The sequence below is a fragment of the Anguilla anguilla genome, chromosome 11 (assembly GCF_013347855.1).
Source record: "Anguilla anguilla isolate fAngAng1 chromosome 11, fAngAng1.pri, whole genome shotgun sequence".
NCBI classification, from domain to species: Eukaryota; Metazoa; Chordata; class Actinopteri; order Anguilliformes; family Anguillidae; genus Anguilla; species Anguilla anguilla.
Window position 1 is genome coordinate 17,151,641 of NC_049211.1, and position 17,366 is coordinate 17,169,006.

At 42.0% G+C, this 17,366-nt stretch overlaps 1 protein-coding gene across 1 annotated transcript; it reads left to right on the forward strand.

Moving 5' to 3' along the window:
* Positions 1-3,075: 3,075 nt before the first annotated feature.
* Positions 3,076-17,203, forward strand: tkta (transketolase a). Its single transcript, XM_035380901.1, has 14 exons — positions 3,076-3,462; positions 5,606-5,723; positions 6,223-6,336; positions 6,639-6,736; positions 10,014-10,205; positions 10,367-10,485; positions 10,685-10,881; positions 11,576-11,740; positions 12,550-12,706; positions 13,611-13,741; positions 14,050-14,133; positions 14,269-14,362; positions 14,898-15,020; positions 16,593-17,203. Exons 1-14 carry the CDS (start codon positions 3,356-3,358, stop codon positions 16,775-16,777), a joined length of 1,884 nt encoding a protein of 627 aa, XP_035236792.1. The 5' UTR covers positions 3,076-3,355; the 3' UTR covers positions 16,778-17,203.
* The last annotated feature ends 163 nt before the right edge of the window (positions 17,204-17,366 follow it).

Below are 17,366 nucleotides of genomic sequence, written 5' to 3' on the forward strand. Positions count from 1 at the left end.
AGGCAGTGTTTGGTGTGTGTGGTGGTTGATCCAGATGGTCCTGTTCGGTCATGCACTTTGCATACTGTAAGAGAGCCTGTTCTTTCCATCTTTAATTAATGTGGATTACACCCACTAATCTATTCCTCTTAAACTGTATTTCTGAGGTGCAAGCAAACAGGACACAGCATTAGGACAACACCATTGTTACCATAATTCACAATTAATAGAATTCCCTGTATCCCACAGGATAGTAGAGGCTGTATTTAAATCTTTTTTTCTACCTATTTTTTTTCCAGATCATCAGTATGTTGACTTGTGATCTCACCACTCAGTGATTTTGAGTACGCATACTGTAATATCACTTTCAAAGTTTGCAATGCATATTGTAGATTGGAACATCCAACTTTCAAATTCCTTTTTCTGAAATGGCACTGAAATTTCCTGGTTCACTAATTTAACTTTACCATGATGACATCTGCATAATTCAACCCCATGCAAAGAGAAGAGAAATGGGTACTTTTTCACAAATTCATGGTATTGAAACCACTGGGCAGGTATTCTAGTCCCAAAGGCACTGAATGTGGTAGAACTTGAGGATGAATAAGGTGCTTCAATAATACTAAGGAGTTTTTTCCACATATTTGCATGTCAGTTATTTGCTGGTCAGCACTTACCTACCGGGACATAAAGATAATCCCAAATAGTCCGAACTCTCCATTCAGCACGAGTGATCTCACAATGGTCCTCCTCTGCCTGCTCTTTCATGTCTATTTTGGAGGGATTGCTCGTCAAAATATTCAAGTCTTGTTTGGAGAAGAAAAAAATGACAGACCTGTGGATGTGGTCATTCTTGGGGTGTCCGTGTTACTTCCGTCACAGCGAGTTGCAAGCAGCACTGCCTCATGGGTACCCTATAGGGAAGAAAGGAACAACTCTTGAAAGAGGATGGCCTATCTAGACTCAGCCCCGTATACTGAAATGATTTTGTTCTGGTTCCTATAAGAATGCAATGGCAGTTACTAAATATTATGTTTTGTTTTTTCCTGGTCCATATTCAGTACAGAAAAACATTCACTGGAAACAAAACATTTTAATCAACATAATTTTACATGTGAAATTTGTATAGAAATGAATTGAAAAAATATAAGAAAAAAATAGTTTTGAAACCTATTCACATGTATGCTTAAGAGTGATTAGTAATTTATTTTTTCTGTAATGGGGAACTGGTTTTCATGTCACTGCATACAAAGGGGGAAAAAAATATTATTTCACAAACATGATAATCAGTCTTAAAATTTTGATAATAACAAAAAATAAAACAGAAAACTGAAAACAAACAAAAATGACAGGGGTTAATCATCATAATGCAGAGCAGTGTTCAAACAGCTGGGAGAATCTACCATAAAACAGACTTAGCTGGCATGGTTCTGTTTCATGACATTTGCAGGCAAAGAAAGGTGTGATTACGTGTCCCAATAGCAAAATAATGTCAGCATAAGATCTGACTACATACATTACATACATCATTATTTGGGTTCACTCCCAAAATATAATATTATAAACATTATTCTGTCCCCGCAGTGCAGCCCAATAAACAAAAGGGTAAAGCTGAAGACGATGTCATAACGATTAATGTTTGGTTTGTAATATAGGCAAGTCGTGTTAATGTAAGAAAAATAAAAAAATACTACATCATCATCAGCCGCCAATAGCCTATACGAGCACTGCTGATGGAAAACTTTCCAAATATTCCTGACTTTACTGTTGTTTACTTACTTCCCCACGTTTGAGAGGGCTCTTTATCTCGCGACTTAACCTGCACACCGATGAAGCTTCTAAACCGGGAGCTCAGCAGGTGAACCGATTAAAGAAAGGCGGCGCGCGCCTGATATATATTTCTGTTAGACACAAGCATTTCCGTATCGTTGTTTTTTCCATTGATAGGCTACTTAATGATGTTGTCCGATAAAGTCTTTTGGTTCTTTTCCCGGAGAACAGAGAGTTAATTCGAGTATGAACTTCTTATTACAACAGCACATGTATAAGGTAGACTTGGCAACACAACGCATTGTGCAACAAAAGGACGCAATGTGTTAGAGAACGCGCACGCCAGACCCACATGTGTACCATATCGTACATTTTTTATTTGTTATCAGAAGATTTACGCTTTCTCCAAGGCACGTTTGAATATCTTTGCATAGGCCATATAGTGAATTCGCGGAGGTCTAAATATTGCAAATGTATAATATATGCTTAGGCTAAACTCCTTGCTTAATATGGGATTAAAAAAAAAAAAAACCATGTCAGGAACTATGCATTTTATGACTACAGATGGGAGCTGACTGAAATCCAAGAACTTCGATGCCCAGCAAACCCTTACTGATGCGCTGGAGGAAATTGTGTAAGACAAGAGTTGTAGCCTGCATAAGCCGTATTTTAAATTAAAATATTAAAATAATGCTTCATTCGTAGAATACGCAGTGAGATATTGATAATAATATGAAGCTACACGTGTTTATGCTGTTTCTTAATGTATGCTACTTAAGGCTGCTATACTACTTTCAAAGCATATTGACATCCTGGATGCTCGGTTTGAAGATGATAAGGATCAAGTTTACATAGCAGCGGCTGGTGAGATCAGTGCAGTTAAAACTACAGTGTTATGGTAGATCGTATACTGTGTTATTTCATAGCTCGCTCTGATCATCACTTAACCCTTGTCATCATGACGCCTCTAAAAAGGCTTGCGTGAATAAAAATGTAAATAGATACATAAATAATAAGCACCATGAATTATATATGCATCAACAATAACAATATTAGTAATCAAGTACAGAAAAAAATACATTTGTTTAGCCTGAATTAGCATATTTTTATGTTTGCTCCATGTGGTGTGAACACTTTTTCGATGTTGGCTACATCAGAAATTGTATTATTCCCTTGAGGTTTCCAGTAGACCCTCAGGCACAAGTCTTAGGGGTGTTCGGCCCGAATGGGTTAACCGAATTTGTTGATTAGTTTAGACAGATCAGGCAAATTGCTTTGCCAGCTCCTCCCCCTTTTCTCCTGTGTATGACTACGTCGTTACTGTACTTTGTGTGCACACACACACGCGCGCACGCACACACTGCACTCTTTCCTCTTGTGTGTAGCCTGCTTGGTATCAGCACTAGATTAGCCACATACATTTTTCTGCGTACTTTCTTATTCTTACTCTCTCTCTCTCTCTCTCTCTCTTGCTAGCCACATCTCTCGGACTGTCTTATGCACACAGGACATTGTCTATTAGGATTTTTTAAAATAATTGAGATCCTGCTTAACCTGTGATTCTGAATTCATTTTGTCCAGCTGTGATTCTGACTAATTTTTCTTCATGGAGGATTATCACAAACCCGACCAGCAAACCTTGCAGGCGCTGAAGAACATTGCCAACCGGCTTAGGATCAACTCCATCAAGGCAACGACTGCTGCAGGCAGCGGGTAAGGATTGATGCTTATATTAAAATATTCTCTTTCAATGGTAGCAGTAATATAGGCTATACACGTTTCAGTGCTTTGTGCGACCACTCAGAGAACGTTTCATTGTAATGCAGTCTGCCTGGAATTTTTGTTGTTGTCTTCTCGCATGTGCAGTAGCCTATATATTAATGCAATGATGCAGTATATAAATTCATATTTTATTATGTATGTATGTCTTTTTGTCTCAAAGTGCATGTAACTGTACATATAGGGAGAGCATTGTTCAGTCATTATGGGTGCCCTATATTGACTTAAAAGCGCGTTCCACGTGATTGTAAAGTAAACCCGTTGCTGTTGAGTAATGTGGTGTTTTTGCAGTGTTGAACAGAATCAGCTTCCCGCAAGAGACGTACCGTTGGCTACGGTGTTGCGTGGTGTGCTTGCTTTGGTACTGTGCTTTCAGTCACGATTGACTGCAATGTCTTTTCCTATAGCCAACGTTTGGGTAGCGGAATGAACTCGTCCGCGATTTATTTTTAATCATGTGGGATGGCTTTTCCGAATCATTACTTATTCATTTAATTACTCTTTAGCTTGCCGTTAATGGCACACCCACTGACAATGAATGGAAAAGAGCAGCGTCTTGCCAATAAATGCTATTGTATTTTTTTCTTCTTACTGTATTTATTTCTTTTTTCTTGATTTGTTTAGACCATTTTATTCAATTGAATAAATGTGGCTGCTTAGGCTACCTCTATAATAATTTGCTGCATTTTACCAAAATACTCTATGCTATATATTTTGTGTTGTGGAAGATGATAATATATTTTAATAAATCGGGTCACATACCGATTGGCTTGTGGCCCAGAGAGATTGGCTTGTGATTTCACAAGAAAAGAAACAAATCTTTTAAATAATATACAGTTCCTCCCAAACATGAATAGCCAACGGATCGTTAGTGTCAATAATACTCTTTGCACCTATGTTATTGAAAGCACTATTCCAATGGCTTTTTCATTTTTCTTTTAGATTTATTTCCTTCGTATCAGTTTCTTTGAGTATGTCCTGAAATTAATAACAGAAATATTAGTTTAGAATATTAGTTGAGAATATACTAGTTAGGTACTAGATACTACTTAATTTTTTTTTTTTTAATGTATACATTTTATTATTATTATTATTATTATTATTATTATTATTATTATTGTAACCTGCATGGAAAATAAGTGTTACTCACAAGAGAAAATTGCCTTTGTAATATCTAACAGAAAACACATTTTTGTCAGCTTCCATGCAGAATACATTAACATGATTGCTTTTGCTGCTGGTATTTGGATAGCTGGTCAAATAAGAGTGGCTTTAAAACATTTTTGTAATAGTTTTCGTAGGATAACTGGGGTTAATAAACTTAATAGTAGGTATTGGATAGCAGGCGTAGCGTCATAGCTTTTTGCTCTTGTCACTACGACACGCGTTACCCAACTGAGTAATTGGGGATGAACTTATGTAGTTCTCTGAGTTGCACACAAAAATATTCAGATTAAACATAGTTTTCTAAATGGGTTTCATGGGACTTTATGTGAATGAGCTTAATAGAAAGGACAAAGTGTTTTTTCTGGAGACTAGACATTTTCATGTGTGGTTAATCGCTGAATCTCAAGCATTCCTAGAGTGACAGATCATGTCTTTGTCTATCACGTGAACCTCCCCCAAATACACACATACACACACGCACACACACGCACACACACGCACACACAACATGCCATACTATTGGTATAGCCCTCAGTCGTTCAGGCTAAATGAAACACAAATGACAGTGGTGCATTGTAGTTGCCACGAATGCTTCTTCAGACCTATTTATCATGTTTGAAGCATTCTGAGGAATCTACACTGATATGAAAATGATTTTAAGCCATTATTCTTCATTATAAATGAAGACAATTTATTTCAAAATTTTTCAAAAATCATGCTGGTCACACTACAGCTTGCGGGTTAATTGATTTTCATGGATGGATTTGTGGCGTTTCAGTTTGTGTGCGTGTGTTCATGTGCTTGCTCAAAGCTGTTCCTGTGTAATGCGTGAATGTGTAGTAGGAAGACTAATGTAATTGTGTGTCTGTATGAGTAATGTTTAACCTGCTTTCTCATGTCATAATTGCAGACACCCCACATCATGCTGCAGTGTGGCAGAGATCATGTCCGTGCTTTTCTTCCACACCATGAAGTACAGGCCAGAGGACCCCAGGAACCCCAACAATGACCGCTTCATCCTCTCTAAGGTAAGTCCCATCTAGCCACAATGAACATCACTTTCTTGGTCATATAGAAACCGCTTACCATTCAGCACACCTTTTCGTTTGTCTCAGAAATAGATTATCTTAGTCCCATAGATGAACACATTATGGCCAGTATTATTATTATTATTATTATTATTATTATTATTATTATTATTATTATTATTATTATTGTTGTTATTGTTATTATTATTATTATTATTATTATTGTTATTATTATACACAGGAACCTATAATCCCAAGAAAGGATTTTTTTTATACTGTGTTTTACAACATGTAACAAAAGACTGCTGCCTGTGTGATAGCTAAATGGTGCACATGAATTTATTAATAATTTATTTCATAAATATATATTATTTTATAATATACAAAATATTTATGAATAAAAAATGTGTTGTTATGCTGTATTTTACCACATGCATGAATTGCAGAACATATGATATTTTCCATGATCCCATTTCCATCTCTACCCTCCTGCCCACAGGGCCATGCTGCCCCAGTACTGTATGCTGTGTGGGCAGAGACAGGCTACCTCAAGGAGAGCGAGCTGCTCAACCTCAGGAAGATCGACTCCATTCTTGAGGGGCATCCCGTTCCTGTAAGTGTGCCACCTGATCACTTCATAGAATAATGGGGGAATGGGGGAACTGACATTAAATGAGATTGCCTTTAATTCCAGCTGATGCTCCCGAAAAAAGTCATTCATTTTTAATTAGTGCCAGAGAATAAAATGCATAAAGCCTTCTTTGCATAACATTTCAGAGATTTTCATCATGAGAAAATATTAGAGTAACCTGAGTTAACTGAGCTACCTGAGGTGTCTAAAACATGCTGGCACTGGACAGTGACTCCCCTGCCCTGTGCTGTGGTTTTTATGGATTGTACCTCCTGTCTTTGCAGAAGCAGCAGTTTGTGGATGTGGCTACAGGTTCTCTGGGGCAGGGCCTCGGGGCCGCCTGCGGGATGGCCTACACTGGGAAGTATTTTGATAAGGCCAGGTAAGAGCCCGTCCAGACAGCCTTCCGCTGATTGTCCTTTGCATGAGGCGGACTGCACACACACAGCTTCTCTGTTCAAAGGCTATGGGGGGCGCTGCTTTGTATGTACCAGGTCCGTGCACATGAAAGATCACACAAAGAGGCCTGACGTCTGACATTTCATTTTGGTAGACAGAGCAAATTCACACTGGCAGCAGTCGTCCAGTGTACATGCGGCGGGTGGAAGGGAAGAAGGCTCCCTGACACTGGCATGTATAATGGGGAGAGTGCCGCTGTGCACACAGGGAGGGTGGGGTGGCTCGTTCTAGAACAGTCACACAGATCCACTCTCACAAAGGACTGGTGGAATGCCAGTGAAATGCTTTGTGAAGCCATTTGGAGAGATGCTTCTTTGAAAATGCTAGAACAAAAAAAAAAAAAAAACCAAGAAGCTCAACTAACAAGGGGTAGTATTTTATATATTTATCACTGCATTTATGAATTGCTTTTTTGATCCTCAGATTGGTCTTCTGAAAGAATAGCGCACTGGACCTCTCTCACAAAAGTTTGAAATTTTGTGGCACGCTTTGTGAGACATACGTTTTTGAACATAATAAAGCCAAATCATGAAAACCAAGAAAATCATCATTGACAAAAGGGAAAATTGTGTAGAAAAATGTCCTTCTAAAAGACTAGTGTGACGCTCTCTGCCATTGATATTTATGATGCTTTGACTGTGCCTTCTCTGCATTTTCCGTTCACGTAATTCTTCTGCTCTAATAAGCAAGTCCAGCAGCCATTTCAAGCCCCTCTCAGTGCTGTTCTGTCTAGAGAATAGCCTGTTCAGGTTCAGCACAGCCAACACATTTGAATCTGAATTTTCTACTTTTTTTATACATCCATGAAATATTGTAGTCACCTGCTATATGACTATATCCTGATATATCTAATTTTAATTTATGTCTAATCTTAGAGCATCTTTAGTCTAAATTGAATTTTAAAAAGAGGTACAGTATTGGCCTGGCCTTACTGTGGATAGATTCATTTACCTTTTAGTTGCAGTCATAGCTGTTTAGACTACCTGGTGTAATGTGGTGTAGAACCACCTAAATGAAATTATTGATATGGGTATGGACTAGATTTTCAGGACAGGACGCTTCATAGCTTGATTGTTTTTATATTTATTTATTGCTAAAACAATGTAAGAAAAAGCAACGCCATTTCTTAGCTGGCCTGTTTATTTTTAGAAGACATGCGCAAATGAGAACATTCTGATACCTTATTTGAATTTGGATACATGTGTCAAGAAAGGTGCACTTATACTGTACATTCTCCTGCCTCTCTATATTCAATAACACACCAGAACGTGAGCTTCTCTAGACTGGTGTATTTGGAGAGCACATACATACAGTGTAGCCCAACCCTGGTCACACTGAGGTAAAGCTGAATGCAGGGAAGTGTGATAAGGCTCGTCCTTAGTGTTCCTCCATCTGTGTTCAAGGAGAAGGCAGCATCTGTGGAGCATTTCTCCATCTCCATCAGCAATACAAAAGTTTCTCGTTTGTATTGCTCCATCACGCATTATTGGGTGATGGCATTGCATCTGACTTGTCACCCCCACCCTCACTCTCACACAACGGGTTTTGTTGTGTTTAGCAACTTTTGTGTTTGTCACATCAGGATTCACAAGATTGCACATATTCGAAGGAGCCAGGTGACAAGTTCAGGCCATGAGATGTGTCTGTTTGAGGTGTTTTCGCTTCAGTGACATTTGCCGAATCTTTTTTGTGCACTGAGGTGTTTCCGAAACCTAACACACCCTCCTAATGATAAAGAAAACATCTCTCATTGCCAAACCTGTCTCACCTCAGCAAAGACGATGGGAAAATCCAGCCTGCGTACGTTAACGGTTTAATTTGCTGCCATTATCAAATGTGGGCGCAGTGGGTGTGATTTGCAGGCAGTTGCGGAGGGGTTTCACAGGGAGTGAACTCATGCTCTTTCTAAAGTGGTTAAGCCTGCCCTCGGCCCCCAGTGTCCCAAAGGCCTGAGGAACAATGGAAAGCCCCAGGCCACTGGGAGGCCACTACTGAAACAGCATAATCCAGGCCTTGGACAGTGATTTAGAGTCATCTGTCCTTTAATCCAAGAGAATGTGTTGGATGGCCATTGACCTAATCACCCGTTATAAAAATGTTGTCTCAAAGCTTATGGTATCTAAAACAACTTTTGACCTGCTGTTTAAGTTTTTTAGGGGGCGATGTAAGCCATTAGATTATGCAGGGAAAGTGAACTTTAATGACTTTCTTCCAAGCATCGTTCGCATAGAATGATGTTAAGCCTCTCACAATTAAAGTCTCCACAAATAGTTCAGAAAACAATTCCATGTTTTCTTTATTTGTGCTATACGGGGACAGGCATTTCGAATGAACAGGGTGGCAGTTTGCGACTTGTATTTTATTCTGCAGAAATGGATAATTTATTTGACAGCTGGTGTGTCTGTGAGGCACCTGAACCGTGACTGATGGAAAGTGAAGCTGTGAAGGAGGAGCCAGACCAGGTGCCACAGTGGCCAGTGGTATTCCTTTCTTTGGCAGGAGCAGGAATGCATGCAGTAATACGCGCTGTCTCGCCCGATCTTCTCGCCTTCATGCAAACGTGCCCATTTGACTGGAAAGCTGTCAGGATATATTAATCTGGCGGGTGGGGTGCTGATTTGAGTGGAAGGCGTGTTTACGATTTGTGCCTGTGTTGCACTTTGGAGGTGGCGGGAGTCTACAATGCAGGAGTCGGTGTGGTCCATAAGCCTCTCTCCACGTGGTCTTCCAATGGCAGAAGTGAACCTGGAGACTGCTGAGAGAGAGCCTTTGTGCAATACAAAATTCTTCTTACAGATGCTATGCTGCTCTCAGGAAACATGTAAATGCTGCAAGCTTTAAGAATGTAGTTCATTTGGGATTTTTTACTAATTTGTCGTCGAATTAGTACATTGTTATGTATTGTAGTCGTTTTACAGTATGTGCAGTTTGGATGTTCCCCTGGCACATTAGTACAGTGCCTGATGAATTCAGTTGCCAAAACACATCAGTCCACTGAGCCTTGAAAGGAACCTTTTGGGATGACTTTCAGATGCAAGGCTGCCTGTGTCCCCTATTTGCCAGGTCTTTCATTCCAATCCCCGCCTCTGCTGCCATTGCCTGCCTCATGTAAAATTGTAAAGTCCCCCCCCTTTCAAATTTGTGTCATCTGCATTTTGGGAAGTTTTTACCGTCAGTGCTCTCGATCCCTGTCCCTGCAGCTACCGTGTTTACTGCCTTCTGGGAGATGGAGAGCTGTCTGAAGGAGCGGTCTGGGAGGCCATGTCTTTCGCCTCCTACTACCAGCTGGACAACCTGGTGGCCATCCTGGACATCAACCGCCTGGGACAGAGCGACCCTGCCCCGCTGCAGCACCATGTGGAGAAATACCAGAGACGCTGTGAGGCTTTTGGGTACGTGTGTGTGTGTGTGTATGTGTGTGTGTGTGTGCGTGTGTGTATGTGTGTGTGTGTGTGTGCGTGTGTGTGTAGGTATGTTTGTGTGTGTGTGTGTGTGTACATGTACGTGTTTGGTATTTTAAATCAATGATGCATCTCCTGCTTTTTGTACCCAGCTGGAATGCTATCGTAGTAGATGGCCACAGTGTGGAAGAGTTGTGCAAGGTACTGTGCCAGCCCCGACATCAGCCTACTGCCATCATCGCCAAAACCATCAAAGGGAAAGGAATCTCAGGTACTGTGTTAGCATAAGGCTAATAAATCCACCAGAGCCTGGTTTCAAATAGTAAAGTTCTGCACTGTCCAGATAGACACACAGCATACACACACACACAAATTCACACAACCACTTCTGTAGTACATGAAGTCAATGATACAAGTTTAATACACTACATTCATTCTTGTTAAAGGTGTGTGTGTGTGTGTTCATACAGTGGCTGAGGATAAGATGGGCTGGCATGGCAAGCCACTGACCAGGGACATGGCCGACACTGTGCTGAAGGAGCTGCACAGTCGCATCCTGAACAATAACAAGCGTCTGTACCCAGCCACGCCCATGGACGACGCCCTGCCTGTCAGTGTTCGCAACATCAGGATGCCCAGCGGCCCCAGCTACAAGCCCGGAGACAAGGTTCAGCCACTTCCACAAAGCACACATCAGCCTGGCATACACGCCCTACTCCAAAGCATGCTATGCCAAGCATGGCTTCTTATCACAAGCAGTTAGTGACGCAGGCTGGCACAGACATGACTCGGAGGAAGACACTAGATGTACACAGAGGGGCGACTGATCAGCCAAGTGGGTGGAGCTCGCTGGTGTGTAATAAGGAGTCGTCATCCAACTGAAAACCTCTGTCCCTGTGTGGCTGCCAGTCATGGCCCTGTCATGGTCCATATTCAATATTCTGGTCCTTGGTCCATATATCAAAATCATCCATACGCTAGGATATGTATTGCCTAGGAAAATCATTAACCAAATTTTGTTTTCCTTGGATTTTGAATAGTATGAAACATTTTTTTTCAGGGAAGAAGCCTTGGTTTCCTTTAACTTGCTGCTGTGGAGATCGCAAACGCATTTGTCTTTTGTAGGAGACAGTGATGTCATAATTGGCTGTAATATCACGCAGGAAGGGAGGGTTTCAGTCATTGCACAGCCAATCCCCTAGTTGTTTGAGTTCCTGCTCCCAGCATGCAGTCCTCCAGTGCAGCCATTGGTTTCTGCAGAGATGGGACAGCTCTAAAATGAAGACTGGATGGGATAAATTAGAAAAAAAAATTGGCAACAAAAAATAGTTTTAAAAAAATTATTTTGTTATTGATTACAGATTGCCACGAGGAAGGCATATGGACTGGCCCTGGCCAAGCTAGGCCGCTACAACGAGCGAGTGATAGCCTTGGACGGGGACACCAAGAACTCCACCTTCTCAGAAATCTTCAAGAATGAGCACCCCAATCGCTATGTGGAGTGCTACATCGCCGAGCAAAATATGGTAAGTGCATTTCTTTATTTCTGCTGAGGACAGATTGTGAAATACAGTACTTAGACAGTAATATGTATGCTGATGAACACTCAGTTATCAACAATATGAGGATATATGTTTCATATATTATATGTTTCATATAATAACATAGTTATTTCAATAATGAGACCTGCTTTTGTGTGGATTATTCTTTAAATATCACAACACATGCTTGGTAAAAATCCCCCATATTTGCTTGTGTTTTAATTGCAGTGGAACTATGAGTAAACCCAGCCCTTTCTGTGCTGTAAAAGACCAGCTTACACCATTTTCTAAATTGAGCTTACTGAATAATAGATGACTACAACCATAATGGGCCTCTGCTAGTGATGTGCCCTACTTCCTGTGCTTCTGCAGCCATTTTACCGTTACCTTTTTGGCTGTTGAATTCCCTTTCATTCTTTATCATAGGTGTGGTTTTTAAAGCCACACCTCTCAGAGTTTATTGGCCATTCTTGTCACATTCCTCACACAACAGGCTATTTTATATTGTAGGTCATGCATTGTAATGAACAGCAGTACTGGGAATTGCAAAATATTTCTTTATACTTTATTTGTGCTTGAATAGTAAGCCTTATTTGGCAGATGTTTGGGATTCTTTAATAACAAATGGAATTTGAGGAGATTCTGGGGAGCCCTGTTCTATGACCTCCCTTTTCTGACATCAGGATAGCTCAGCTGTTCTGGTGACACCCTCCCTAGTACAGCTCGGCTGTAATATCCCCCCCAGCACGGCGCTGGTGTTCTGGTAACCTCCCCCCATCGTAACCCCTCTCCAGGTCAGCGTCGCTGTGGGCTGTGCCGCTCGGGACAGGAACATCGTGTTTGCCAGCACCTTCGCCACCTTTTTCGCCCGTGCATACGACCAGCTGCGCATGGCAGCCATCTCTGAGAGCAACATCAACCTGTGCGGTTCCCACTGCGGCGTGTCCATCGGTCAGTCTCCACCCGGTCACTCGGACCTGTGTGTACTGAGAGAGAGCCGCTGTCACTGTGTTTTCCAGTCTTAATGGAGACAGATTATATTTTACTGTTAAAAATCCACGTACATTCCAGTTGTAAGTTTAAACATGATGTGCATGCTGTTGTAGTTTAATATTTCCTACTGTAGATTTAGAAGCACCATAATAACTTTTAAACTGGGTTTGAATTGATATTCTGTAGAGGATGAGGCCTGTATGGGGTGCCCGTATCGCTGTCTAACTGAAACTCAAGTGAAGATGTGACCCTCTGTAACTCTCTGACCTCCCTCTTTAACTGAATTAATTTCCCCTACCCTGCTGATGCCTTCAGGGACCCATTCAGTGTAATGGGAAGCGTTTAGCCTTCACAGTATCTAACAAAAGAAAATCCGTGGCTAATTGCACAGGGTATTACTTTTTGTCCAGGCTCATGATAGCATTTTATTTGTTTTTCATAAGCTGCGACAAAACAGTATTACTGCCTTAAATTTGTCGTTGGATTTTTCTCTGTTTAGATACGTCAAGGATGAAACACTTTGCAGTATTTTGAATCCACCCCCCAGTTAATACAGTTTCTGTATCCCTGTTTTTTTCCCCTGAATCCTGAATTCATTTTATTTTCCTCACATTTTCCCCTTTATTTCTCCGTGCTACTCCTGTCAGCATTCAGACCCTCCCCCTCACTCTCCCTATCTGTCATGGAAGTTGTCACGGGGCGGCCAGGTTTCCTTTTCGTTCACCAGGTACACCGCATGCCACGTTGCCTGCCTGCCTGCCTGCCCACCTGCCTGTCTTTTAGTTCTGTTATATCAGCCGCCCCCCGGCCCCCCTGTACTAATGAAACTGACTGGCCTGCTTCTGCCCGACCCCCGTCCCAGGAGAGGACGGACCCTCACAGATGGGCCTGGAAGACATAGCCATGTTCCGAGCCATCCCTACGGCGACCGTTTTTTACCCCAGCGACGGCGTGTCCACCGAGAGAGCGGTGGAGCTGGCTGCCAATACGAAGGTACGTGAGCGTACCCTCATTATACCACCCTCCAACTCTGCTGGAGAGTCTGGAGAGAAGGGTTGTGGATTGACTTCCTGTGTATGTTTCTGATTTGTATGCATGTGTATGCAACTTTGGGGCATTTGTGATGGAAAGATCTTTCATAATAGCAAGTGCAGTAATATCCAAGTTATCACGTTGTATTCGGTTGAGAATGAAGATATGAAATTGAGCGGTGAATAATTTACACCCTTAACATCGTAGTGCAGAACTCTTAAGATGAGTTCATCCCTGCTCTAACTGCTGTTCTAACCCTCTTCCTGCAGGGCATTTGCTTCATAAGGACCAGTCGTCCAGAGAATGGCATCATTTACAACAGCAATGAGGACTTCCACGTCGGGCAGGCAAAGGTATAGAGAGTAATTCAGTGCCTCTTTTGAAACATCAGTTCCACGGTCTTGTCCACAGTTTATTACATGTACACACTCAACAGGTCAAATCCCAACACTCACAGCTACCTTTTCCTCATCCTGTTCTTCCTCCAGGTTGTGTACAAGAGCAGTGATGACCAGATCACTGTGATTGGAGCAGGAGTCACGCTGCACGAGGCGCTGGCTGCAGCCGAGCAGCTAAAGAAAGGTACCAATAAAGCCCTCCCAACAAATGGCCTCCATGAAATATAGGCTTTAAAATCCAGCTCGGTTCTTAGGAATATAATGCTTTTGCTCTGGGTCCTGTTTTTAAGTTTGGTTTAGCAGGTTATGTGGATTTCCTGGAGTGATAAGGCAAGGTTAAATCCCTCCAATGTGCCATGTTTGGAAATAGGGACACATTAAGAGAAAGTGTATGTATTTTACTGTGTTTTATGTTTTTTTGTATATTGCTTCAGAAAGGGTCAGAGCCAGGCATTCAAAATCATCAAAGGTCATAAATCAAGAGCGATTATTAATCTGAGAAGTAAAATACAAAGCCAGTGCACCATTGTCACTCCAGATGTACTTCTTTTGTCTGTCCTAATCAGCATCCTAAAATTGAGTCAACCCTCTTCTTCAATGTGTTCTTTGGCGTAGCGTGCCACGGTTGGAGGGCTATTTGAACAGGAGATGGCGTCAGGTTATACAGCAGGGCCAGAGATAAAGCACTAGCCTCAGTGACTCCATCTTCCTCCTTTCAGAGAGGATCAACATCAGAGTTATCGACCCCTTCACTATTAAACCACTGGACTCCAAAACCATCATTGACCATGCCAAGGCAACCAGGGGATGCATCATCACTGTGGAAGACCACTACAGTGAGGGTACGTGTTCACTTCATGCAATCTCACATGTAACGAACACGTACATGTAATTCATGAGAAGATAAAGGAAATTTTCATCTGACTTGACTCGGCAATGCTTTCTGCTGTACGCTAGTAAACTCTGTTTTGTTCTTTTGTACGCACATTGCAAGCACATTGAAGTCACTCATGAGTATGTGTATTTTTTTCCTTCTGGTTTGATATTAAGTACATATATGAGATTGATTGGCTGCAATCAATCAAGCAGTATGTCTTTATTGTTGCATTGTCACAAATCACTTACAGAGACAACGGATATAGTTCAATTTCCAAGGGGAACTGAATATCCAGAAAACCCAAAGTCACATGGGGGGAATGTAAAATAATTGTTTGACCCCAGGAAAGGGTTTCAGTGTACCTCCTAATGCAATCCTACTTAATATGCAACAGTAATACACTACTTTTAGAAACATTGGGGTAATCCCTTCAAACCAAGATTACTAACATTTTAATGCCGATATTCATTATGTATTTAGCTTAGTGAAATGTATTCATGTTTGTGATAAACCTGGAGCTGGGAATGTGTTCTCACTTGCCACGGAGAGGCCACTGTGTATTTATTTATTTTTTTGGTGCAGGAGGATGTGAAGATGCAATCTGCTGTCAGTTCTCTTCAATTTCACACGTGCCCTTTGGGCTTTCTGTGACCCACATAACAGAGACGGCAGCACTGGCTGCGTTTCGGCATTGCAACTACGGTCTGATCTTAATGGGGACAAAGGAATACCCCTCCTGACCGCAAACAATCTGGTCTTGCTCCTGCGGTCTGATCTTAACAGGGACGAAAGAATACCCCTCCTGACCGCAAACAATCTGGTCTTGCTCCTGCGGTCTGATCTTAACAGGGACAAAGGAATACCCCTCCTGACCGCAAACAATCTGGTCTTGCTCCTGCGGTCTGATCTTAACAGGGACAAAGGAATACCCCTCCTGACCGCAAACAATCTGGTCTTGGTCCTATGGTCTGATCGTAACAGGGACAAAGGAATACCCCTCCTGACTGCAAACAATCTGGTTCTGCTCCCACAACTATGCCTCCCCCCCAATAAAAAATGGGAGTGGAGGAAGATAGTGCAGTGTGGTGGGGATGGTGAAGGGCGTGGCTGGTCAGATCATGCATCACTGCACTGCCTGTCCAGTGAACTGTGTGATGTGTGTCTGTTCGGGGTGTGGGGCATCTGTAGCCATCTCATGGGGGGCGGAGGTGGATGGGGGGAAATTATCTGCAGTGGGCCATAGAGACCCCCACAGTGTAGATGCCCAATGCAGTCAGAGGGAGACAGGATGAGTCTGCCCCCTGAGGCTTCAGCTCTGTGGGTGCGAGAATCAAATGCAAACCTGTCAGAAAGGGTTCTCTAGGATGGAGGGTAATGAGGCTTCAAGGTGGTATTGATCATAATAGTGCCACATAGTCAGGGATGACAATGTGTTGTAGGAGGTATGTCTTGGTAGAAGCGAGAGGTCATGGAGACCTGCCGCCTCTAGCTGTGCTGCTAACGTCCATCCATTATCTTTTACGATGTCATCCCTCAGGAGGCCTGGGGGAGGCGGTGTGTTCGGCTGTGGTGAACGAGCCCGGGTTCGTGGTGCACCGCCTGGCAGTGACCCACGTCCCGCGCAGTGGAAAGCCGGCTGAGCTGCTCAAGATCTTTGGCATCGACAAGGACGCCATCATCCAGGCGGTCAAGAAGATGATCAGCTCTGTCAATGCGAAGTAGAAGAGGGCGTGACCCTCCCAGACAGCACTTACAGCGTCAACCGCTGTCCCTTTTTTCATTAATAAAATAGTCACGGAAATCTCCCAAAAAAATGTTAACTTCTGTTAATTGTCATTGATGTGGTTCCAGCAGACCTGAGTTGACCTTTAATGTATGGCCCTTCCACTCCCTCCCTAAGTAATGTAGTTGTGTGTGTAAGCAGTGAACATTTTGAAGTAACTGTCACTTTTTCACATTTTGACACAGTTCATCCATTTTGTACCCCCACCTGAACGATTATGTGTTCAGGTTTCAGAGCATTGAAGCCAGCTGGGCAACCAAAATACTAACAATGACCAATAATAATCATTTTAAACCACTGTTTTTACCTGATCCATACAAAATTTGACACAAATAAAAGAATGGTTTCTTCTCACAAAACGGGTATATTACTTGTTGTGCCTCTTGGTAGTTTATTGGATTTTATTGCTTTCTGATACTGGAATTTGGGTCACAATTGAAGAGAAATAGTAATAGTACACCTAAACGTGCAATGTGCATGAATGATTAAAATAATTAAGTACAATTTATAGATTGCCTTTTAAATAGG

What these genes read in the sequence shown, in the direction of transcription:
- tkta (XM_035380901.1), top strand. Translation starts at nt 3,356, where the DNA reads ATGGAGGATTATCACAAACCCGACCAGCAAACCTTGCAGGCGCTGAAG. An exon ending in AGACGCTGTGAGGCTTTTGG is followed by an intron (nt 10,206 to 10,366) that starts GTACGTGTGTGT and finishes TTTTGTACCCAG; the next exon opens with CTGGAATGCTATCGTAGTAG. An exon ending in AGCCGAGCAGCTAAAGAAAG is followed by an intron (nt 14,363 to 14,897) that starts GTACCAATAAAG and finishes TCCTCCTTTCAG; the next exon opens with AGAGGATCAACATCAGAGTT.